Source organism: Mytilus trossulus, chromosome 1 (assembly GCF_036588685.1).
Source record: "Mytilus trossulus isolate FHL-02 chromosome 1, PNRI_Mtr1.1.1.hap1, whole genome shotgun sequence".
In the NCBI taxonomy this organism is placed as follows: Eukaryota; Metazoa; Mollusca; class Bivalvia; order Mytilida; family Mytilidae; genus Mytilus; species Mytilus trossulus.
In genome coordinates this window covers 53,366,402-53,393,312 of record NC_086373.1, presented here as the reverse complement: position 1 = coordinate 53,393,312, position 26,911 = coordinate 53,366,402, and the positions used below count along the sequence as shown (strand labels likewise).

Below are 26,911 nucleotides of genomic sequence, written 5' to 3'. Positions count from 1 at the left end.
AGTGTAATTCATTAGTTTGAAGTGCAGATTTTGAATATTCTATAGGAAAAGTATGATTTAAGGCGTATAATACAAGCATATCAATAACAATATAGACTAGCTACATCCCTTTTTGATATTTATCCCATGGCTTTTTTTCAAGATGCACTTTATATTTTCTTATCAAGTTAGTTATAAGAATAGAGGATGTGGTATGATTGTCAATGAGACAGTCATCTGGAAAGGTTCCAAGTACAAATAAAAATTTATCTACAGGTTACCGTACGGCTTTCAACAATGGACAAGAATCCACAACATAAAGTAAGCTGTAAAAAGCCCCTAAACAAGAAAATGTGACACAATTCAAGATAACAACAAACCTTTATAAATTTAGATTCACCTTTATAAATCAAGGCATCATGCATCCCCTGTAGGTCGATATTAACAGAGATTTTCATATACAATGCTATAAACCTCTTTATATAAGCAAAAGTAATACATGCATATAACTGCCAATAAGTGCACTCTAAATCTAAGACTACTTTTTAACTCATGTAATTTATATCAAAAGAGCAAAACCTAAGAAGATATAATTGTAACAGGATGCTGTTATAGATGTCCAAAGAAACACAAATTGAATTCTCCTTCAAATCAAAAACTATCTCCAGGGCCTGTATAATTCTAGAAATGCCCCTCAGGGCACTAACCTTGTATGATCAGTGAATGTGCCTTGCTAAAACATAGGGTAATCCATGATTACAAAGTTCGCCTCATCTGCAACATTCTTTGTACCTAAGACAAACCTATAAAACACAATAATTCATAAAAGTAAGAGCTTTAAGCTAAGGAGGGTCAACTATGCATGAAATGTAGGTCAAATTACATGATCCTAGACCATATAGTGACTGAGAAATGAACTCGACATAAACTTTAACCAAAGTCAATCAAGCATGAAATGTAGGTCAAATTGACCTATTTTGGTATGGATGCTGACAGGCTCCCAAAGTTACATCCCCACATCAAGTGACACGATCCTAGGTCATAAAGTATCCGAGAAATGAACTCGGATGTAAACTTTAACCAAAGTCAATAAAAGCATGAAATGTAGGTCAAATTGACCAATTTTGGTATGGATGCTGACAGGCTCCCAAAGTTACACTCCCACATCAAGTTATATGATCCTAGGCCACATAGTATCTAAGAAATGAACTTCGACGTAAACTTAAACCAAAGTCAATCAAGCATGAAATGTAGGTCAAATTGACCTATTTTGGTATGGATGCTGACAGGCTCGCAAAGTTACATCCCCACATCAAGTTACATGATCCTAGGCCACATAGTATCTGAGAAATGAACTCGGACGTAAACTTTAACCAAAGTCAATCAAGCATGAAATGGAGGTCAAATTGACCTATTTTGGTATTGATGCTGACAGGCTTGCAAAGTTACATCCCCACATCAAATTACATGATCCTAGGCCACATAGTATCTGAGAAATGAACTCGGACGTAAACTTTTAACCAAAGTTAATCAATGTGTACTTACATTTTTGATACTTACCAATCACTTGGTGTGAAAGTTGAAGGAGCCTTCCTTTTTCTCTTGCCAGTTTTGAGTGATACAACTTCTATTAATTCATTATTATTATAGGTTCAAGATAGGAATTAAATATTAAACAAGATGAACTGTGAGCTATTACTCACAAAAGTCTACCCCCGCTAACCATATCATTATAGGATCTGCAAGTTCGTAAGCAGGAAGTAGAAGAGCAGCAGACCTGAAAACCACTTAAACAATACAGCACCCCAACCTGATACTTGATAACAAATATCTAATAGCTGTAATACATAGTAGTTGAGAAAAGTGTTACGAAAATTTTTCATTAATATCCCTGTCTAATTTATGTACTAAGTCCGTAAACAGGAAGTTGAAGAGCGACAGACCTGAAAACCGCTTACACAGTACAGCACCCCAACCTGATGCTTGATATCAAATATCAAATAGCTGTGATTCATAGTAGCAGAGAAAAGTCTTACGAAAATTTTTCATTAATACCCCTATGTCTAATATATGTACTAAGTCTGTAAACAGGAAGTAGAAGAGCGACAGACCTGAAAACCGTTTACATGGTACAGCACCCCAACCTGATGCTTGATACCAAATATCTAATAGCTGTGATACATAGTAGTTGAGAAAAGTGTTATGAAAATTTTTCATTAATACCCCTATGTCTAATATATGTACTAAGTCTGTAAACAGGAAGTAGATGAGCACCAGACCTGAAAACCACTTACACGGTACAGCACCCCAACCTGATGCTTGATACCAAATATCTAATAGCTGTAATACATAGTAGCTGAGAAAAGTGTTACAAAAAAGTGTTACGGATGGACTGACAGAGGACGGACTGACTGACGGACGGACGGACAGAGGTAAAACACTATACCCCCCCTCTCCTTCGGAGCGGGGGTATAATTATTACTGTTAATTTACTTAGCTGGCACTGATAACGGTAATTAAAGAGAAATTTAAAATATGACAGGTGTGTTTTTTCTTTTATATTGTCTTAATTACATGTACTTAGCCAAGTGGCATTTATAACCATGCTAATTTTTATTCCGATTAAGTTGATGCCCTGACCTCTTTTGATCTCTAGTTAACACTTGCCAATAATATAAACATACAGACCATGAAAAGAAAACTTGTTAAGTATGAAAATGGGAAAGAACAAGAGCAAAGTCGGCTCTGGACCTGCAGCGCTGGCACTTCATGGAAACATAGGTGCTTACCAATCGCAGCATAATAGTATGTAGCATTGGATAATAAAGGGAATTGTGAAAACAAAAGGAAATTGAGTACAGGTTTTTTATATATAAAATGCAAGAAATATGACAATTTTAGCATGATATACATCTATTAAATTTTGGCCTTGGCAGCCATGTTGGTTGCCCGTCAAGGACTACGGATATAATTTTAAAAATAGATACCATAAGGATGATTGTGGCCAAGATTGGTTCCATTTGACCTGGTAGTTTCAGAGGAGAAAATTATTATTTGCGAAATTTTAACCCTCGCTAACACTCGGGATTAAAATTTTACACAAACAATGCAACCCATGTTAAAATCTCCAATAAACCATGGCTGCCATGAATTATTTCTTAAATAGTCAAAAACGTTAAAATTGGCCAAAAATCATCATTTATGGGCAATAACCCCTTTGCGAGGGCATCCGACAATTTTGGCATAAATGGAACTTAGGTAGATTTTGACATTCTGAACATTTTTGCCTATGTCAGATTTTCTCTATCTGCAATGGTTTTCAAGAAATTAGTCAATATTTGCATTTTACCCCTATGTTCTATTTTTAGCCCTGGTGGCCATCTTGGTTGACTGACATGGACATCATACCCTAAGGATGATTGTGGCTAGGTTTCGTTCCATTTGGCCTGGCAGTTGCAGAGGAGAAGATTTTTGTTAAAAGTTAACGGACGACGACGACGGACGCCAAGTGATGGGAATAGCTCAGTTGATCTTTCAGGTCAGGTGAGCTAATAAAAAGTGAAAGGGAACCAGGCATTACAAATTCCAGCCTAATTTTAAAATTTCAATTCAATCGGATGAAGCATTTTTGAATTAGTGTACAACATACAAGAAAAACGCATTTTTTAACACCAAAGTCCCACAACTCTAGAACAACATATAGAAAAATCAGAAAAAAACGAAAGAGAACCAGGCATTACCTATTCTAGCCTAATTATAAAATTTCGGATTAATCGGATGAAGCATTTTTTAGTTACTGTACGACATTCAAGAAAAATGGCATTTTTTGTAAAAATCAAAGTCCCATACTCTGGACACATCGCAAAATTGGAAAAAAACAAAAGGTAACCAGACATTACCAATTCCAGCCTAATTTTAAAATTTCAGTTCAATTGGATGAAGCATTTTTGAATTCATGAACGACATACAAGAATAAAGAGCTTGGCCGAGTGCACCATGATACGACCGCAATGGTCGACAAGTGTTCATTTGGGCAAGTGTTGACACACTTCTAAAGTGGACACAATAATATGCTTGACACAGTAATTTGCTGGACACAGAAATTACATTAGTACTAAAAAGCACCACTTTGGCCCCTAATAGGTTGGAAGAACTGCAAGTCCTAGCTCAAATCTGCTAAAATTCTCTATGTTGGAAATTCGATAAGGACTCTAAAGAAGAAAAAAAAACCTTTGAAATCGGACGAGAAATAAAAAAGTTTGTTTTTTGGGATTGAGCACCACTTTGGCCCCTAATAGCTCGGAAACGGTACAAGCTACGTTAAATCCGTCGAGACTCTACCAGTGCAAAAGTTCATAAGGAAAACAATGAAAAATGAAAAAATCAAAATGAAAATATGAAAATTAAAAATTTCATGAACAAAAAAGAGAAGTCCGTTTTAGCCCCTTTTAGCTCTGAAACCTTAAGTCCTAGCTCAAATCTGTAAAAATTCACTTTGTTGGAAAAAATATGACTACTTTTGACATAACTGAAAATCGAAATTGTCAATTTTATTTAATATAAAAAGAAATTCAGGTTTAAAGATATTTTTTAGCCTACAACTTTTGAAAATTTACTGGATTTTTTTTCCTTAAATTGACGATTGTTGTTGGAAGGGACTTGGACAATATTCATGACATGGTCAAATTACAACTAGATGGAAAATTAGACGCCTTTTTCGTGCCACCGTGACAATAAGTGAAGGGCATATTGTTTATACTGATCCATCTGTCCGTTTGATGTTTTAGAACAAAATAAAACATAAATTATGGATGGATGGACAACAGACAGACGATAAATAATGGATGAAAATGCTTAGTGATGGCAAAAACTTGCAAGCCTTTCAGGCTAAGTGACCAAAACAGAAACCAATAATACAAATCAGCAATTCTTACTTTTCTTGTTTTCTTGCTTTTCAGCTACTTTACTGCTGCTTGGAGTATATATTTTTCTAGGAATTCTTTTCCTTTTTGGATAGGAAATTGGAGTTTCCATTGTTGGTAGATCTGCAAAAGATGAATATCATATTTGACAGATGTTTCACTATCAACTGTTTCATTACCAGGACCAAAATAAAAAAAATAATGTATGATCTGACAAAAAAAAAAAACAAGCTGTGTCAAGTCTTGTATTGCTGTTTTATATTTCAGAATATTTATGTGTCCGTGTCGTTACCAATTCCACTCTGAATGTAAATCATAATAATTTTGCACTTGACACGAACCAGCTAGTAACTATTGCAAGAAAGGTAACTAGAGGCTCCAAGGAGCCTGTGTCGCTCACCTGTTTTCAAATTTGTCTAAATCTTCCTTTGAGGATGATTTCAGACCCACTGGCTGTATTTTTTAGATCTTGTCCTACTTAACATTTTTGCTGTTCAAACTTTCAATATATCTATAACAGTTTAAAAGATACTTTTTAAAGCACTAAAATCGGTGAAAATATAAAAATAGAGGATATGGTAATAAACAAGTAATAAACATTTAAGGGCAATAAATCCAATAACAAGTGGTCATTTGAACTGTGTGTAGAGCTTTTATTGCTGAACATATTTGCAATCTAAAATATTTTTTTTTCTATCTATAATCACTGTGCTTAAACAGCTGTGGGTAACTTAAGTTACCCACAGCCCAAGATGGCGCAAGACATCTTCTGTTTATATAGATTTTAGTTATTTTAAAGCAAAACAAAGTTGTTTAACGAAGATAAAGCTTTCAAGAAGATGTATATCAGTTTCGCCCGCACTAATAAAAGTAGAAATAACTCAAGTATAAAACAATAAGTCGAAAAACAACTGATTTTAAAAGTCCAAAAGAGGTACGTAACTTTTACAAGAGATATCCGTAACTTTTTTTACGTAATTTACAGAGATGTCCGTAACTTCATGATGTGTCTTTAACTTTTCTCAGAATTTATATTGTTATACACAAAAATATAAAGGTAAGCTATGAAATATCGTAAGTTGGTATACAACTACATTTAGTTACAGTAAAGAGTAAAGGTTAACGCCTTACTTATTCCCAAAAACGGCAAGGGGAATTCATAGTCAGAAGTTCCAATTTTCGAAACGATCCCTTAAAGCAAAACACTAAACCCCTTCAACATTTTTTATTTTTTAGATTATATGTGATATCACTCTGTCTGTTTTACTCATAAAATTACAGCAACACAGTACTGCAACATACATTTTTACAATAACAAACCACGGCTGTCCTTAATCAACTAGTTTAAGATGAATATTAAGAAGCCGAAAAATCTGAACATGTAGCTTAAATGTTTTTCTTCTATGCGGTGCCAATATTCAAATTTTCAGATGAAATTACAAAAGGGAATAAACCGTACATTAATACTGAAACAATGAAAATATCTTAGCCTTATTTTTTAAGAAACCAGGACTAGTTGGGTTAATAAACTTTCTTCATTATTTACTTGTGTTACTCATCGAAACATAGTGCAATTACATATATGTAATTTCAAATAGATTTGCCAGGATCACATTGTTGTTTTTCTTCAAACAGTTGAAAATAAAATTTCTACTGGGATAATGATTTATTGAGTTCTTTGAAACCCTGTCTCTCCTTCGGTAGCTGTTAATAGTGGAAAATCACTGGTATAAAGCCGATGCCCGTAAATGCAGTTACGGTTAGCCGTAGATGGCATACGAAAATATGGGCATTATATTTTCTAGCTTTTAAGCCTATAAAATTGTTACAATTGTTGAATTTTGCAATTTAGGAAAAGGTCATTGTCTCAAGATTTAATATAGACCAGAATCATGTTTATTATATGTCTAGCTATTTCATTTTTAAAGCTCTTAGTGAGCTGTAAGATGCGTGTACCTGCTGCTTTTTCTACAGTTTAGATGCCCTTAACTTGTAAAGCGGATGCGTGTAACTTGCAGATCTAATGATTGTAAATTGCAGTAGCTGAAATGCTGAAGTTTATTGCATGTTTAATGTACAAATTATCCTGTATTGGTAAGCACTTTTATGTTATATTTTCATGAACGTAGAGAGCGTGGCACTCTTCCTATACGAGGCATCGGATTTAATGTCCCTAATCTGACCGGACCTGACTGTGTATTTGTACATCCAGCACAGCTAAACGGACCAAAGTTAAGCGCTTAAGTTGGTATTATCCCCATGTTTGTGAGTGTCATTTTCTTCGGTGTCCGTGGAAAAGGAAAACAAATGTCAGATCATTATGTATAAAGAATCCTTATATACGCAAAAATTATGCATCCAAAGGCTACAACAGAAAAATTACCCACGGCCAGAGTTTTCGGTTAAGAAAAGTTACGGACATCTTTTGCCATTTTTAAAATTGTTCTTAGGCTAAGCTAAGACAAAATGCATTACATTTTTTGTTTTCAGTTGATTATTTTGCCTTAGATACAATACATTGACAACTTGTAAAGAATTATTAATGCAAAGATATTTGATAAAATTAAAATCGCATTATTTTACGCCGCCATATTGGGCTGTGGGTAACTTAAGTTACCCACAGCCGTTTAAGCACAGTGATAATAGTTTATGAGATAATAGCCAAAAGCATTCAAATTTGCCAAAAACTGTCATTTATGGCCAATAACCCCTATGCAGGAGTATCCAACAATTTTGACATAAATATAAATTAAATAGATCTTGTCATTCTGAACATTTTTGTCCTTGTCACATTTTCTCTGTTTGCAATGAATGGTTTTTGAGATATTAGTCAATACAGTCGAACATGTTTTTCATTAACAGCCATATGTTTAATATATGTACTAAGTCCGTAAACAGGATGGCTTAGTATGACGGACGAAGGGACAGACAAAGTCCATGATTTGCTATTGGAAACCGCAGAAATTGGTAGGATCAAAATCTAAATTAGGAGGTGCACAATGGGAACATGTAACAAAGATTCTCTGACAGTTTCATGGAATTCCCTTCAGTAGTTTAGGGACGGAAGGATGAACGGACGGACACAACGAATACTATATACCCCGTTTTTTTAAGCGGGGGTAAAACTAAATAATGTATCAAATTATTACAATAAAATATCAATGAAAGACTCATTTTTTTTTTTACAAAATTTTAAAAATAAAGATTGATAGTCATGTTACTGTAAAGGACAGTTGAAAGTATAATTAAAGAAATTGTTCATTGAAACTTTAGGCCAAATTGTAATATATGGACTGGCAGGCCACTCCAAAAGGCCCTCAGTGTCTTGAACTATTTCTTAAATATTGACCTTAATCACATGAAATATTTGTACAAGGTAAATAAATCCTTGTATCCACCTCATCAAAAGTCATAAATTGTATAATATACAATTATGACCTTCATGGAAAGTTAATACAGTCAAACCTGTGAAAACCGGACCCTGAGTAATCCGGTTTCCTGTCAATTCCGGACGAAAATTAAAGTCCCACTTCCTTCCCTTAATATTCTTTGCAAAAATGTCCCTTGTAAACCGGACCCTGTCTATTCGGAATTCCGATCTAATTATCTAGTCCCAATACAGTAAATTACTTTAATTATTACCTGTCAAAACCGGTTTGGCCTTTTATCATAACGGTATTGATTGATGTCAATCAACTGATCAAGTCGACAGAGATCCGACCACTTTTGAAACGAAATAACTGCTATGGAAAATTAATCTTCAATGCCTACGGAGGAAACTTATGATGGACAGAAAAACAACTCGTGTTTATCAATTCAAACAATGTGGAGATTCCGACGCAAACAAAATCTGCGAAAGTGAAAATGAAGCGGACGAGCCAGAAACTTTAACTTCATATGAGTATTTCTTCACAAACATTAAATGTATGAATCATTTTTCAAATTCCAAAGATGATGGATTTCTTAACTTTCTCATACCAATGAGAGCAATGATTGAAGATGTTTCGTTCGTAGAAAAATGGTAAAAAGCAGGGACATGTCCAAATATATATTGTGTTCAAATCATCGGCACTCTAGGTTAAATAAAATTAGTTTCAGAATTTTCTATTATTCAATACACTAATTTATAATATGTCAGTAATCTACTGTACTATACAAGCTTATTATTTGTTAATTGCATGAAATATGCAGTTCTGTAAAATATCTGACGTCATGAACCACTGACTTCCTGTCAATCTGAAAACCTGAATAAACCGACCCACTGCCTAAACCGGCCCTTTTTGACGGTCCCAGAGGTGGCCGGTTTACACAGGTTTTACTGTATCCAAAATTGATAAATCGAGGAAGAGGTTATTTCCTGCGGGCATAGCCAAAGGGAAATTCCCCCTTTCGAGATTTAACAATTTTGGATATTAACTTTTCATGAAGGACATAATTGTTTTATTATACCACACTAAACATTGGACTTGTTTTAACCCATTTTACAAGCATCAGCGTAAAAGTTTCATTTCAAAAACTAACTAGTCTTTGAGACTTTCAGGAAATTTACCAAAGTTGGAATTGCAACTTTTGGAATCAGAGCATTTCAAAACATTTCATTAGTTTTTATGATATATATATATGGTAAGTCTTGTAGAATGATTCCAAAAATCAAGCAGTCTTTTTAAGACTTTCAGAAAATTTACAAAACTTGGAATTGCAATTTTTTGAAATCTTAGTGTTCCATGTAATTCCAATAAATAAAATGTAGCAAAAGAGATTAATTGCAAGTTAAATTTTGAAAAATTAATGAGTCTTTGAGACTTTCAGGAAATTTACCAAAAATGGAAATCTGAACATTCAAAAATATTTTGTTTGTTTTTGCAATGTAAGAATAGTAAGTTTTGAAGAACATTTTCAAAGATTTGCCAGTCTTTGAGACTGTCAGGAATTTTCTTAAAACTGGAATTGGCATTTTTTTTAAATCCAAGTGTGCATATCTTTTTATATGTTATTGTAAAACACAATTAGTTTCAAGGAACATTTCCAAAATTTAAACAGTCTTTGAGACTTTCAGGAAATTTACCAAAGTTGGAATTGCCATATTTGGAATCCAAACATACAGTATTGTTCCAACTGTTATACTAATACATAATAAAAAGCTTCGCCGAGCACAGCATGATACGACCGCAGTTGTCGACAAGTGTTCATTTGGGCAAGTATTGACACACTACTAAAGTGGACACAATAATGTGCTGGACACAGTAATTTGCTGGACACAGTAATTTGCTGGATACAGTAATTAGCTGGACACAGTAATATACTGGACACAGAAATTAAGACCCTTGTAGCAGGGAAACCGTAAGTCCCAGCTTAAATTTGGAGAGAATCAAACGGGTTGGAAATTTGTTAAGGAATCCAAACAAAAAAAATGTTGTAATTTGACGAGAAATAAAAAAGTTCTATTTTTGGAGTTAGCACCACTTTGGCCCCTAATAGCTCGGAAACGGTAAAAGCTATGTTAAATCCGTTGACATACTATCGGTGCGGAAGTTCATAAGGAACATAATGAAAAAAACAAAACCAAAATAAGATGAAAAATAAAAATTTGACAAACAAAAAAGAGAAGTTCGTTTTAGCCCTTTTAGCCCCTTGTAGCTCAGAAACCGTAAGTCCTAGCTCAAATCGGTAAAAATTTTCTGAGTTGGAAATTTCATAAGGAATCCAAAGAAAAAAAACCCGTTGAAATCGGACGAGAAATAAAAAAGTTTTTTTTTTTTATTTAGCACCACTTTGGTCCCTAATAGCTCGGAAACGGTAAAAGCTACGTTAAGTCCGTTGACATACTATCGGTGCAGAATTTCATAAGGAACATAATGAAAAAAACAAAATGAAAATAAGATGAAAAATAAAAATTTGACGAACAAAAATGAGAAGGCAGTTTAAGCCCATTTTGGCCCCTTGTAGCTCCGAAACCGTAGGTCCTAGCTCAAATCGCTTAAAATTTCATGAGGAATCAAAAAAAAAAAAAACATTGAAATCGGACAAGAAATAAAAAAGTTCATTTTTTTGGATTTAGCATCACTTTGGCCGCTTATAGCTCGGAAACGGTAAAGGCTATGTTAAATCCGTTGCAATATTACAGTTGCGGGATTTCATAAGGAACATTATGAAAAAAATTTGATTAAAATTGAACAAACAAGAATGTGTCCTCAGTACACGAATGCCCCACTCGCACTATCATTTTCTATGTTCAGTGGACCGTGAAATTGGGGTAAAATCTCTAATTTGGCATTAAAATTAGAAAGATCATATCATAGGGAACATGTGTACCAAGTTTGAAGTCGATTGGACTTCAACTTCATCAAAAACTACCTCGACCAAAAACTTTAACCTGAAGCGGGACAGACGGACGAACGAACGAACGGACGGACGAACGAACGAACGGACGGACGAACGAACGGACGCACAGACCAGAAAACATAATGCCCCTCTACTATCGTAGGTGGGGCATAAAAATAAATCCTCTACATCATATTTAATATAAACACTTATTTTGCCCTTTTTGGCCCCTATTTCAGGAACCGGCGGGGGCATAACCCCCAAAAACAATCCTAAGCTGTATTTTGTGGTTATATTCCTTGTGTTAAAATTTCGTAGCATTTGCTCTATCAGAACTTAAGTTATTGTCCGGAAACCATTAATCTGGACGACGACGACGACGACGCCAACGGACAGGGGCGATACTATTATACGAACGCAAAATTTTTGCGGTTGTATAAAAAGTTAGTTGCTTGGATCATAATCATACCAAAAGATGTCGCATATTAATCATTTGGTGGGAAATCATTTTGCCCTAAGGGCAAAGTTCAAAATTCCGAAACCTTCGACACAGACAACTTTCATAGTACTACTTATACACTTATAATTTTCATGTTTCTACCATGAAAGGTGTAAGAGGAGTTTTGCAGAATCGATTTTGTCATTATTTTTAACCCTTAGGAATATGCCCTCAGGGCTTGCAGGCAAAATACCATGCCACTGCTAGACTTGGTACCCATAATGGGAGGTCATACTGTTGGAACCAACTTCCTATTGTAAATAGTTTGGAAGATTTCACCATTTTCTGCCTATCTCAAAAACGAAATTTCGCTCATAAATTTGCCCTAGGGCATGAATTTCATACCCTGATCACATACTCTAACATGCTACCAAGTTTCAAGTTTCCATCATTTCTAGTTTCTGAGATTTTGCATGACATTACATACATACAAACAGACGGACTGCATTACATACATGACATAATCCCCCCGCTTTCGCTTAGCAGGGGGGATAAAAACAGCACTTGACAATATTTATACCCTCTTCTTCATTGATAATATTCTCTTCTGAATCGATGAACTGTTCCCTCTCAAAATCTTCTTCTGCCTCTACACCTTCCATCTGAGTATTTCTATCTTCTTCTCTGTCTATTTCTAACTCTTTCTCTGAATAAGGAAAGATATTTCATTAACTAACATAAATTGCTTACCTGGATAGTCTTAACCAAACATATCAATGGCTAAATATAGCAATTTTAATGCCGTTTTAATTTTTTGTGTGTGATCTATGCATTCTTTTAGTAACAATTTTGAAGATGACTGAATAAAAAAAAAACTAGAGGCTCAGGTGAGCATCAAGAATTGCCCATGGCAGCCAATTTTGTTGTCCAATCAGGACGAAATGAGGCAATTTTATAACAGACCTTACATAGATGCATCCTGCCAAGTTTGATTCCATTTAGCCCAGCGGTTTCAGAGGGGAAGATTAAAGTGTGATAAGTTATGATAGATGTTTCATGGTGGCAAAAGCTCACATTACCCTAATAATAATCTATAAAGCAATCAACAATGCTCATCTTTCATACATGTTGTCTGAAATAAATTAAATATTCTGCAATCATGGACTAATGCAAAACATATTACAATTAATCATTCAATTATTAAACAGAAATCAAAAACACATGTTTCTGAATTCACAATTCCATTTGTTTCTTTGGTAAAACTCTAAATTTACCTGAATCAGAGTCCAAAATGCATTGCAGTTGTTCTATTACCCTGGGCCTACTTATGACGTACTGCATCACCACAGATGGATTTGCATCTGCAAATCTGGTCCATTTTTCTTTAACTGAAAATATAAGATTTTCATCCAATGATAAACAGAGGACAGGTCTGAGCTTTTTTTTTGCAAAGGTTTATTTTGCCTCTCAAGCTTAAAATGACTTAATTGACAGTCCAAAATAACATTTGAAATTACAGATAATTTTATCAATACAAACTGAGGTGCTCAACAACCTACTTTGTTGACTACTCAATAACCTATATTGTGGTCAACACAGGAATTGTGTTACCAGTAGCTTGCTTCATACAGTAATGTGTTTGATATGCTTACTTTCTTGACAGTCTAACTTGCTTGCCACGATTATGTTGGTAGTTCACTATTATTGAAATATATTGGAAATCAGAATTAGAATAAACAGCTGCGCCACAAGTGCAATATACGCCCATTCCGAATTTTTTTTATAGTTCATTTCAAAACATATGCAGTGGAACCTGTCTTATCCGACACACCTCGGGACCAGAGAAATATGTCGGATTGGACAGGGTGTCGGAATACTCGGGTTTCACATTTGATAAAAGTGAAATAAGCATGTAAGATACAAACGTGGGCAATAACACCCAAAATAGGTTTTACTAAGGAGATCCTTTAAAGAAAAATAGTGTTTATGAAACATTACACCACGTCAAGTACGAATTCCCAAGATCTCGTAAATATTTAGTACGATAAATTTCAGTGAGATTGACAAGTTCTTAGAACATTTACAGTGTTAGTCTTCATCAATTGTTTAACTATTTTCCCAGTCATGGTTATTTGTATCATTTAGTCGGAATATTGTCTTCGACACTGGTTACATAAAGTAAACTGTCAAAATGAAATCGTTTCACAGTCCAATTAGAAATATTTCTTCGTCTGGATTTTTTTCCCCAACAATTTACTCACATTGAATTAAGAAAGACATTATGAAAAGTATGTATTAAGATTTATATATTTTCCATATGTTGTAGAAATGTTTTTATCCCGTACTGAGCCTCAAATTTCCTATCCGATCAATAAAAAATAACAAGATATTTGTGTACACAGGTAATGGATTACATTTGTAAATTACCTTTAATAAAAATGCATGAAATACACCTGACTGAATTATGATTACCTTGTTTATAAATTGATTAAGGAGATCAAAGGGTCGGATTAAACAAGTATAATTAGAGTACTTATGAAGGCTGGGACTTGAAAATGCTGTCGGATTACGGAGTAGACGGGTGACGGAATACAGAAGATTTTTTAACAAAGAATGTTAAAGAAAACTTTCGGGACCAGTAAATTTTGTCAGATTTCACAGGATGTCGGAATATTCAGGTGTCGGATTAAGCAGATTCGACTGTAATTATCAGATCATGTCTATTTCAAACAAAACAAAAGAAGAAACACTATGTGAATTTTAAAAGCAAACAGACAATTATTTTTATAAAAATAAAATTTAATAAAATAATGAAAAAAATAATAAATTAAATATAGAACCAAAAAAAATCTAAATGAAAATAGGAAAAAAATATTCTTTAGTTATTCACAAAAAAAAAGTAAGTTACTTAGTCCGCTCCCAACTCCAGAACTCTAAAAGGACAATAGGGAAAATAACAAAAACCAAAGGCATTTACTCTACATAGGACCTACATGTAACATCATGTTAAAATTTAGTAAGAATTGGTCAAAGTAAACTTGAGTTTTTGTGAAAAATGTCAATTTTCAATGAACAAAGTCCCATAACTCTTGAACGACAAAAGTGAAAATCAATGAACCGTAACAAGACTCAAACTCAATCTGTAACATCAATAAATATCTATATACCAAAAATCAGTTCAATATCACAAGGTGTTTAGTAAAAAAGTCTGGAAAACTGGTTGTTGCGCAACAAGTCAGAATGACAAACAAGGGTAAAACTATATGTCCCGACCACTTTGTGGCCGGACATAAAAAAGTGCTGAAAACTTCAAATTCACTGTAATTTTCTAAGTCCGAGGGCGTAACTTCCGTAAAAATTATTCAACCACAACCAAAGTAGAACTTAATCTGTAACTTCTCATGATAAGACCACATACCAAAAATAAAATCAATTGGTTGAACATTACAAAAAAAAGTGTGGAATACTTAAAATTCACTGTAATTTTGTATGTATAGAAATATTTTATATTTTGGGCCACTTTTACCTTTAACCTATGTCTTTTACTTTTTATTGTTTTGTATGTTTTATATTTGGTTTGTTTAGCCCCACTGCCAGTGGTTTTACATTTACAATTTCTTTGATATTGAATTTTTCTATGTCCAAGGGCTGTAGCTTCCGTGAAAATCATTGAACCGTCACCAAACTCTAACTTAATCTGTAACTCTTCATAATAAGGCTACATACCAAAGATATTATCATTTGGTTGAAGCATTAACAAAATAAAGAGCTACGCCAAGCGCAGCATGATACGACCGCAGTGGTCGAACAGGTGTTCATTTGGGCAAGCATTGACACACTACTAAAGTGGACACAATAATATGCTGGACACAATAATATGCTGGACACAGTAATATGCTGGACAGAGAATTCTGATTAGTAATAAAAAAACTTTTTTTTTGTTTTTTTTTTATTTAGCACCACTTTGGCCCCTAATAGCTCGAAAACGGTAAAAGCTATGCTAAATCTGTCGTACTCTACTGTTGCGAAAGTTCATAAGGAACATAAAGAAAAACTAGAAAATGTGTCTGTAAGCCACAGATGCCCTGCCATTAAGATCAATATGAGGTTCCATGTTGTCTCATGTAAAAATTGACCAAAATGCTGCTGAAAAGAGCTGTATGGCAAATTTAAACCAAAGTCACTCAAGCATAAGATATGTCAAAGTGACCAAAAAGAGGTCAAACTGTGCTGCACTGTGCAAGAATACTACAACAGTGTAATATCATTGATACACTACCACAGATTCCGAGAAATGGCAGTAAATGCAAAACTTAACCAAAATCATTCAAGCATAAAATTTAGGTCATGGTATTCTAGAAGATGCTGAACTGTGCTGCACTATGCAAGGACACTACAATACATTAATATCATTGATATACTACATTAGGTTCTTGAGAAATAATCCTCGACACAAAACTTTACCAAAATCACTGAAGCATAAAATGTAGGTCATAGTGACCAAAAAGATGCTGAACTGTGCTGCACTAAGCAAGAACACTACCAATAGTCTAATATCATTGATACACTACCATAGGGTTCTGAGAAATGGACCTATACACAAAACATAACCAAAACCACTGAAGCATAAAATGTAGGTCATATTGACCAAAAAGATGCTGAACTGTGTTGCACTAAGCAAGAACACTACAACAGTCTAATATCATTGATGCACTACCATAGGGTTCTGAGAAATGGACCTAAACGCAAAACTTAACCAAAATCACTCAAGCATAAAATGTAGGTCATAGTGACCCAAAAGATGCTGAACTGTTGAACTGTGTTACACTACATAGGAACACCACAGTGGTGAAATATCATTCATATATTACAATAGGTTTCTTCACAATGGTCATTTATGAAAAAAGTTATTGAAGTCAATCAAGCATGAAATGTAGGTCAAATTGACCCAAATGTTGTTGATCAATGTAGTACTATTTAAGAAGAATATACTGATGAAATATCATTGGTACATCATTATCACATTCTGAGAAATGGACCTTAACGCAAAACTTAACCAAGATCGGGACAGACGGACGTACATACGTATGTACGGACGGACAAGGGTAAATCTATATGCCCCTTTCACTTCGTGGCGGGGCATAAAAAACAAAACCAAAATAAGAAGAAAAATAAAAATTTGACGAACAAAAAAGAGAAGTCTTTTTTAACCCCTTTTAGCCCCTTATAGCTCAGAAAATATAAGTCCTAGCTCAAATCTGTTAAAATACACTATGTTGGAAATTCATAATTTGCTGTTATACATTTTGAAATTGTTTAAAACACTAAGGTTTTTCTACTTCAAGGCATAGGATTTCCTTGGTCTTATTTTGGTGCCCTGTTTCGGTATATTTTGGGTTTATAAGCTCTTCAACTTTATAGTGATTTTGGATTTGCATAGTTTTAGATACATGTAAGAGCGTCACTGATGAGTCTTTTATAGACGAAACACGCGTCTGGCGCAGAAAAAATCTTGCCTTGAACTTTGATGTGATTTTTTTTTTTAACACCATGATGGTTTTCACTGCTGGTGGAGGTATTCTTCCTAGAGGTTAACCCGCTCCGCTAGTCAACACTTCGGTGCTGACGTGATTCATCAAACTAAATGTGCTGTTATAAATTTTGAAATTGTTTAAAACAATAAAGTTTTTCTACTTCAAGGCATAGGATTTCCTTGGTCTTATTTTGGTTCCCTGTTTCGGTATATTTTGGGTTTATAATCTCTTCAACTTCATAGTGATTTGGATTTGCATAGTTTTAGATAAGAGTGTCACTAATGAGTCTTTTATAGACGAAACACTCGACTGGCGCAGAAAAAATATTGCCTTGAACTTTGATGTGATTTTGGTTATTTTTTGACTGGAAAATGTAATTTTAAGAATTGAATGCAGATTTTTTGCATTTTATGGGCGTGTAAAAGCGTTGACCGTGCGCACATTTTTTGTATGAAGCGCTTCCACGCTTTATATAAATGTAATTTTAAGAATTGAATGCAGATTTTTTGCATTTTATGGGCGTGTAAAAGCGTTGACCGTGCGCACATTTTTTGTATGAAGCGCTTCCACGCTTTATATAAAATGTGCTTCGGTCAACGCTTTTACACGCCGATTAAGTACAAAAAATATGCATTCAATTCTTAAATCAATGTGCATATAAACATGATAAACATCATAAACTCACAAGATTCCACAGGTGCACACGTCTTTCTTGTTATGAAATTTTTTATCCAGGTGTAAAGTCTATTCTTTTCTTTCCTTTTCCTTGAATTCTGTCCACAACTGTCCTTCTCATCTAGAGGGGGACTGTCATACTTGGTTCCTACTTCCTAAAGATAACACACATGAAAATCAATATTCAGCAGTTACAAAACTGTACACTAAATAATAATATATGTATGCAAGAGCAAAACAAGAAATCTGTGTGAACTGATGCTTATTAGTGATACTCCGCTCCCGAACTTTGGCGCTAAATACGGAAAATTGAATAATAGATAGAAATAAAATTGTATAATAATAACATCATGAAATAATGGGTGAGATATCACTGATGAAGATGCGTGTCAAAATTCTTTCAAATCTCCTTCCCAAGGGTATGAAGTTAAACTTGTAAATGTATCATGTGTATTGAGTCTGCAATGAAATTCTTGTTCCATATTAAATCTAACTTGAAACTATGAGCACAACTCTATACCCCACCCCTTTTTCCCTCTCACTTTCCTAACCCTATAAGTCATGAGACTTACATCTGATATCGCAAGAAGTTCATCTTCCAATGATACAACCACCTAGGCTCTACAGTACAAAAGCTATGCCAATGATACAACCACCTAGGCTCTACAGTACAAAAGCTATGACATGAAGAACATGAAGAAGAAAAGCTTTAAAAATTATAAAGTAAAAAGTGGATGACATTTTACTATCATGAAGGTCAAGGGTCACATTGACCTAAATTTGGTACGTGACACATCATCTTCGTTTTGCTATCATGAAGATCAAAGTCAAGGTCATTGTGACATAATTTCATTCGTGACACATCCACCTCCCGTATATGATTCATCCACATACCAAGTTTGATAATCCTACAATGTAGGTACTAAGGTACAAAAGTTCTGCTCAGGACAATGAGCAGGACGGATGGACAGACAGACAGACAGACAGAGGTGATTCCTATATACCCACACAAACTTCATTTGATGGGGTATAAAAACGTCAAATAATGCCTTCAAGTTTTTACATGATGTTAACAGTCTACAAACAAACATTTGGGACCATCTTATATTCTTACAGGGTATAAAAAATTGTCATGCATGTCCATCAGACAAACATATATTCCTAAAATTGAACAACCCGTCAACAGTAAAAACAGCAGTCTACATGTAGTCAAAATCTTTTTACTACCTGTCTATATCCTACTATAGTACAAACCTGAACAATGTCAGTTTCTGTTTTCATTTCCAGATATATTTTTAAAATATATATCTCCAGGGGTGATGTCTTTGGTGTTTTTTTTATGACTTCCATCAATTTTTCTTCAAACAAGATAAATGGGGATGTAGGTGCCATGCTCATAAACTATAAAAAAAATAAACACAGATTTGTTACAACAATCATGACAATATCATCTTTTGAGGAGAAAAACGTCACATTTTAGCAATGCGTATTGCACACATATTTGTGTCAGGATGTTAATGCTACAGATACATGTAGTGAATGGGCTATTCCAGAAATAATCCATACCCCCCCCCCCCTATAGAGGGTACATGGGGTTCAGAAAAAAATCCATGGAAAATTTGGGATGTGGTTCAGAAAAAAATCTGGAATTCCATGTCGGTCCTATAGAAGGCAAAAAGATAAATTAAAATATTCCATGGAAAATTATGCTGTTGTTATTAGAAAATTTCTGGAAATCCAGAGCATCCTATAGAAGGCAACAATAAAAGTTTAAAAATTCCATGGAAAATCTGGATTCTAGTCGCTTTCAGTAAACTTAAGATAAATTTGTGCTTGTATGTATACATTTTGTATCTGTAGTTCATTAGGTAATTCTAAAGCCCTATGTATCTTTACAAACAATGTACCAGAAATTTAAAGTGGTTTAATAGGTTTTTGCTCGTTGTTGAAGGCTGTACGATATTCTTAAGTGGTTAATTTTGTATCTTTTGATCTCTGGTGGGGAGTTAGTACAAATAATTATGATGTCTAGGAAAGCTATTTTAAGCTTTTGCTTTGACGCCTTCCAGTGGATCAAAAGATGTGAAAATTGAAAAATACCCACAGCAGATGGCATGATTATCTTAACTATTGGAGAGTAGTCTTATTGGCAATTTGGAAATGATACCACATTTTATTATTTTAATACTACATGTATAAAGTGTGTCCATACATGTTGTAAGCCAGAGTTGTCAGTACTGAACTTAAGTCTGAGAGTTGTAAATTTGAAATTGTTTGCAATAGGACCTAAAAAAAAATAAAAAAATGTACATTTGTTCATGTACCTCAGCTTCTAACATAACATTCAGGGGATATGATATTCATGTAGATATTGATAGTGATAATACTTCAAAAGAAATGCATACTTTCAACACCACATGACATGTTTACTATTACATTTGTAATCTTATTGGGACAATTCACAACTTCTAATTGGAGATTGAGATAATAATATTTCCCCTCTTTTCTTTTACCATGGAAGTTACATGTACATGCATGTATATCAGTATATTGGTATTATAGAACTTGTTTGCTTTTTTGCATTTTCATAAAACATGTGTTATCATGGTTATGGTCATGGCATTAAGGGAAAAAATTCTCAGAAAATAAATGCCTGTGATTAAAAAAAATATTTTGAAACTTGCATTTCTAGAACTAAGTGAAATTAAATTGATATGAATACTGTGTATATTATAATTTATTCATGACAAAAATGATAAAAAAAAAAACCTTTATAAACATAACAAATGGTTCTAACATCCAAATTCCACTAATTATATTTAACTTTTGATTTTGTAATCAAACTTGATTATAGACCCATAGTTATCTTTTTGTTTCAAGTTTGTTTTTTATTGTGAAGGAGTCATATTTAAATGCAGCTATAAGGTTTATGATAAAAAATGTAAAACATCCATACTAAGAAATGAAGAATCAAAAGAAATGACTAAGTAAAAATACTGGATGTTGATAACAAATCAAGATTTTTACAACTATTTACAAGTCAGTGTTTTAATGGTTTTAAAATAAAAACAAAATCATAGTTCACTATCTGGATTTATAGGGTTTTATTTACAATGATTTATGTTCTCTACAAGTATGTTTGTATTGAAATTTGTGAGAAACCACACACCAGGACCTACTGCTTTTCATAGTTGTTGAGGTTGAAGATTATTTTATCTAGCCATCTAGTTGACAAACAATCAGTAATTAAAAAGCTTTAAAGAAGTCCCACTGTGAACACATGGCCATTTCTGTGGACTTTAATTATATCATAATATACTACATGCAATTACTTGAACCACATGTTATAAGACAAAGGAGATAAATACTAGGAACTATGTATCCACAATCCCTTGCTCTGCAAAAATAAATATTTAGTCTCAGTTTTAAAATTAGAAAAGTTTATTTTTTTATTACATTGTATTATTTAAATTGTTATTTTTTCCGTTTATTTATCAATCATTATAATACATTGACTCTATTTGTCTAAGTGGATTAATATGATTACATCTATTATATATATGAATATGTTTTGAATATATATACATAATGTATCATCTTTCAGTTCCATAACTTATCTTAACTTTAAAAATGTTAAACATGTATACATTTAAAAAATCAAATGTCATTCATATTATACAAATTTAGAGTTTAACAATTGTTTAAAAGTTTTGTAATTTTCTTTAATTTCATGATGTTTTAGGAAATTATAACATGTAAAGAAATACAGGAATTTGAAAACAATAAGAAATTATATAAATCGTTCCCCAAAGAAGGATTGTTAGATGTCTAGATTTGGCGACTTTAGTTGCAGGCGACAAATAGAAAATTGTAAAACTGCATGTACAGGAAATTATATGAGATTAGAGACACATTTATTTTGTAATGTATTGTGAACTAATTTATAATTTTTTTAAAAACCATTTGTATTTGGAGAAAACATTTTCAAATTGTGACTGTGGTATGAGAACATTAAAGGAGTAGGTCCGGTAAGGGCAGATTTTGGCCCCAAATTTCAGTTTCATCTAACGAGATATTTAGGACACTTTTTAAACACTTAAGTGTATATTTCAATTGATTCGATTAGTTTATGTAAAAGATTTTAACTGATCAGTCATTAAAAACGCTCCGATTGAAGCTTAAATATGAAAAATCTAACAAATATGCCAAAAAACGTCACTTTTCAGATGGTTTTCGTCAAAAATGAAAGTGGCCGCATCCATGTTCATCCTCAACCTTTATATATGTTATGTATTATCATCAAATACAACTTACATTTTAATATTATGAATGAACTCGAATGCGGCCACTTTACAATACGCACATTTAAAATTCAGTTCAAGAGAAGTCCGAGTCTGATGTCAGAAGATATTACCAAAGAAAATATTTAATCTCCTGAATAAATGTCTCAGAATATTCACATGACATTCATATTTACCAAGCCAAAATATGAAGAAACTCGCCCCTTTACCCTCGTTACCCGTAATGCTGTATACATAACTTCTCTTCATTAGAGGCTGCATTATCTAAGCTTTAGACGGAAACTGTCTAAAATTTAACTAAAATGCTATAATTGTGAAGATTTCAGTAATTTAGCATGACTTTATGATGCTAGTACACGATATTTGTACATAGTATTGTCAAAAACAGCACATATTTATGTAGCAGAAGCATTCTACTTTCCAAAAAATAGCTAAAAGATTACATTTGCTCAATTTTGCAAAGCTGCTTAATTTTGGAGCCAAAAAGGGGTCTTACTGAACCTACTCCTTTGATAACTTCTCAAATTTCATTCCAGTATACAATTTTTTTTGTAGAAAATCAGTCATTTCTTATTCAAATTTATATTGAAGATTTTATAATATAAATATAAAGATAACATACATACTAAACAAAAATTTTGTTTTACAAAAAAAAGTGGGGGATGTCTGGAGCTTATAAAATTCAAAACTCAGAAGATTTTGCCACTAGCTGATTTTGATAACCAATATAACAATCTATTTATGTTGAACCATGGAAGTATTATATTGACAGGAACTACAACGATTTGTTAGCACTTATTTATAACCCGGGGAGCTCTGTAGAAAAGATATGGAAACTGACTAATTAGTATGTTATCGTTAATAGCCCTTTGTGACCATGTGCGATGCCGCCGTCCTAAATTGACCAGACATACTTCTTATCATCACGAGGTTTTTATTGCGAAAGGTTATCTCTAATACCTGTCGGAAAACCCCTTTGTTTATTTCAATCTCGTCTGTGGTCTTTCAGAATTATTCAATTTTTCAAAACAAATCGACTAATGTACAAAACAAGAAAATCGGACGAGAACTTTGAATACTACAACGTTTTGAAGTGGTGAGTGACAATATTTCATTAGTTTGTGGGTTAAGTTTAAATCGTAATTAAGGTGTGTTCCGGTTACCGCCGGTTAAAAATAAATATATTTGATAAAAATAATTACTGTGAAGTTTCGAGTAGTCTATATAGTTAAGGTACTGGATAACCCTGGAAAGTAGAAATTTCCAGTTTAAAATACGAAAATTAATCGAACAAGTACCAACATCAACAAAATACAGAAGAAGAAAACAGAGATCTCACTTCGTTGTGTAGCTATTTATATAATGTTGGTTAATATATTTTTAATTGTGAATATAAAAACTTCATGTCTACCCGCAATTGAAAGACCTTTCCGATCATATAAAGCCATGGTCAGTATTTTATCATTTGAACATGTATGACTATGCCAATATATATACTAGCCAAGATTTAAAAAAAGTCTTTATGACCCGAGTATTGTTTTCTCACAAGGACAAATCTTAAAGTTATCAACTTCTACTGTAAATCTTATACTTTATATACATGATATATGCACTTAAAAAACAAGGTTTAATGTCTATTTCAAAAACGTAAACTGAAACTGTTTTAGGCCACACTTAAAAATATTTTGATTTGCCCAAACCCTACCCAAGATTGAGACAGTGGGTAGGTAGGTAGGCATTTTTTTTTAATTTTTTTTTTAAAGAAATTGTAGTATCAGATGTCTATTAGTCTTCATGCCTATTTGATTAAAAAAAAACTTCTTCAAATTAGGACAATAAAAGAATTTGAGTAGGCAGCTTTTTTCTGGGTAGGTAGCGTTTGGGCAAACAAACCTATTATTTATTTTGGCCTTACAGTGCACTTAACATATACATGTCCATGAAATCAGAAATCAGTGATGTATATTTGGCAGTCAGGATATTTCATATATCAGTGGCGGATGCAGGAATTTTCGAAAGGGGGGGGGGTGCTAGCCCAGGGCAAAGGGGGGGTGCAAAACATATGTCCCGATTCAAATGCATTGATCTGCCAAAATAAAGGGGGGTGCGCACCCCCGGAACCCCCCTCTGGATCCGCCACTGTATATAATAATATACGTAAAGCCTTATTTAACATGGTGTTAAACCAGCCCTGGATTTGGAGTAAGTCTTATAATTGCTCTATAATAAAATTGTCTTTTTTTAAATCTTGATTAAATCGGCTCAATTTTCAATATGTACAGTCCCGAAATATGAATGAAATACATGCCACTGGACGTAAGACAAACAACTTTCAATCACAACTTATGATGTGCTTTTTCTACCCTTCAACCCTTTAAAACAAATCCAAAATAGTCTTTTTTTGTCAACAGATATGGTAAAAAATGGACCCAGACTATAACTGTCGTTTATGTGGAACTACAGAAAAGAGAACTGCTCACCACCTATCATACGAAAAATCAAAATATGCTAGAGACATTAAACTCTCACTAAACATTGATATTCAAAATGATCCAAGTGATTTTCCAAAATTTATTTGTATTAGTTGTCAATCTAAGTTGTATATACATGTATGTTGAATCATTGCAAACTAGATTTCGCAAAAAGACTTGTTTTTGACATTAGTGCCCTTGAATCTTTCTCTTTTGTTCCATCGCGCTTTAGCGTGCTGTACCATCGTACTTTAGGGAACAAACAAACATCGCACTTTAGCGTGAGACACCGTCATACTTTAGCGTAGACCATTGCACTTTAGCGTGACCATCGCACTTTAGAGTACCATCGCACTTTAGAGTCCTACATGTATAAACAAGAAGATGTGGTAAGAATACCAATGAGACATCTCTCAACCCAAATCACAGCGCATAAAAAGTTAACAGGTATAGGTCAAAAACATGGAGCCTTGGCTCACACCAAGCAACAAGTTATAATGGGCCCCAAAAATAACAGAAAACCAACTGTGGAATCTATATGAAAAAAAAAGAAACCAGAAACATGAACAAGTTACTACACCAACAAATGACAACCACTGAACAATGTCAATGGCATATGACTTAGAAAAGGTGCATAAAAAAATGTAGTGTTTTAAACATTACAACAGGAGCCAACCTTCACCCTTACCAGAGACCGTAATGTATCATAACAATATAAAAAGACCCAAGATAAATTATCCATTGAATGATTGTACATTTGAAATGGATGAACTTGATCACAAAGACATTTAAACAAAAACAAGTAAGCATACAGCTGCCATACACTGAATGAATGCCAGTTTGATCTAATCATCTACATGTATGACACAAAAAAAAACAATATTAAAACTTATATGTTTCATGAAAATTGTTTATCTGGAATTTTTCTGTTGGAAATTAAATTTGTCTGGAAATATTTATTTCCACAGGATATTTTCTTGGAATTTTTAGTATTATTCTCATTTTTTTCCTGGAATATTTTTTAGAATTTTTGAAATAATCTGGAAATTATTGACAACTTACAGAATATTTTCTTGAAAATCTGAGATTTTAACAGATTTTTTTTCTAGAAATCCTTAACCTTCTATAGGGGGGGTATGGATTATTTCTGGAATAGCCCAATACGGCAATAGTGAATAATCAACAATAAGGGATTCTACACTTCAAGAGGATTTTCCAACTGAAGTGGTTCATCTGGTAAAGGTGGAAAATACGGGGGGGGAGGGGTTCGCCACTGTCTCACCATTCCTCCATAATTATTTTTATGGTTGTGTTTCCTATTCTTATCGTTGCGTTTTGTTGTTAGCGCCTTATGACAAATCCATTAAATATGTGCATGATGTGTACACTGGTTTTGCTGACGTATCTATTATACAATAAACTGCATATCGGAATCGGGTTTTGAGATCCGGATTGGACACGACTGGTGTGCGACTAAACCCGAGACTCGCCGAGCGTTTTACACTCCTACCTAGGAGTCTACTCCCGTATTCGGAAGAAGAAATATTTAAAATTTAACTGTCGAGAGTGGATAAATATCGTATTACACGAGATTTGGTGGTGGAATCTGTTTATCTAATGATTTTCTAACAATACGCAGGCAAACTTATTCCTTCTTTGCGACTGATCTGCAAAAAGATGTGTTCTTTCTATGTGATGTCATCAGGCATGGTCGCCTTTTTTTCATGCCGTCACAATAGGAAATTCGGAGGAAAACAAGAAAATTCGACGTCATAATCGGATTTTAACCAATCAAGAACTGAGATCAAACGAAGCACACGTGGATTTTTTTTATACAATGGGTGCACTAGAAAGGGATAAATTGACTAAAAATTAGAGAAAAATATTTATAAAACTTCTGAGTAGTTGCTATTGTAGAGGGGGAGGACAGGGGGTACCCTTCTCCCTTCTTCCACCCCTCTTCTCCTTATTTTTTTTTTAATTTACCGGAAAAAAGAGAGATATTTTATTTTGTCATATTTTATTTTTGTGTCCAACTTTTTCTCCTTTCTCCCAGCCTTCCTCTCCTTTCTCCTACCCATTTCTCCTTTCTCCCACCCCCTTTCTCCTTTCTCCTACCCCCTTTCTCCTTGTCTCCCTTACCCCTGTCCTCCCCCTCATTGTACGTATTTTAAAAAATAACGATTTTTTAAAATAAAAAACAAATAAAATAATTGTTGAAACTTCATTTAAAAAAACCGGCTATTTTTAGGTTGTCCCGCGTAACATA

The 26,911-nt window shown here is 33.7% G+C and overlaps 1 protein-coding gene across 3 annotated transcripts; it reads right to left on the bottom strand.

Annotated features, from left to right (window-relative positions):
* On the bottom strand, positions 1-26,040 carry LOC134727248 (uncharacterized). 3 transcript variants are annotated; one of them, XM_063591637.1, is made up of 8 exons: positions 25,925-26,040; positions 19,125-19,271; positions 17,881-18,025; positions 12,936-13,049; positions 12,242-12,367; positions 4,914-5,024; positions 1,525-1,606; positions 1-782 (listed from the first exon to the last, which is right to left on the bottom strand). In XM_063591637.1, exons 1-7 carry the CDS (start codon positions 25,925-25,927, stop codon positions 1,536-1,538), a joined length of 717 nt encoding a protein of 238 aa, XP_063447707.1. In that variant the 5' UTR covers positions 25,928-26,040; the 3' UTR covers positions 1-782; positions 1,525-1,535. The 3 variants fall into 3 exon arrangements, with proteins under 3 accessions (XP_063447707.1, XP_063447700.1, XP_063447714.1); XM_063591630.1 differs by having other exon boundaries at positions 2-782; positions 1,540-1,606; XM_063591644.1 differs by lacking the exon at positions 1,525-1,606 and having other exon boundaries at positions 2-782.
* Positions 26,041-26,911: the final 871 nt, after the last annotated feature.

Excerpts from the sequence above, each read along its gene's own strand:
- LOC134727248 (XM_063591630.1), bottom strand. Across the intron at positions 1,607-4,913 it reads AAAGCAAGAAAACAAGAAAA|AAGTTGTATCACTCAAAACT; the intron begins GTAAGAATTGCT and ends ATGAATTAATAG. Across the intron at positions 783-1,539 it reads ACTTTCACACCAAGTGATTG|GTTTGTCTTAGGTACAAAGA; the intron begins GTAAGTATCAAA and ends TGTGTTTTATAG.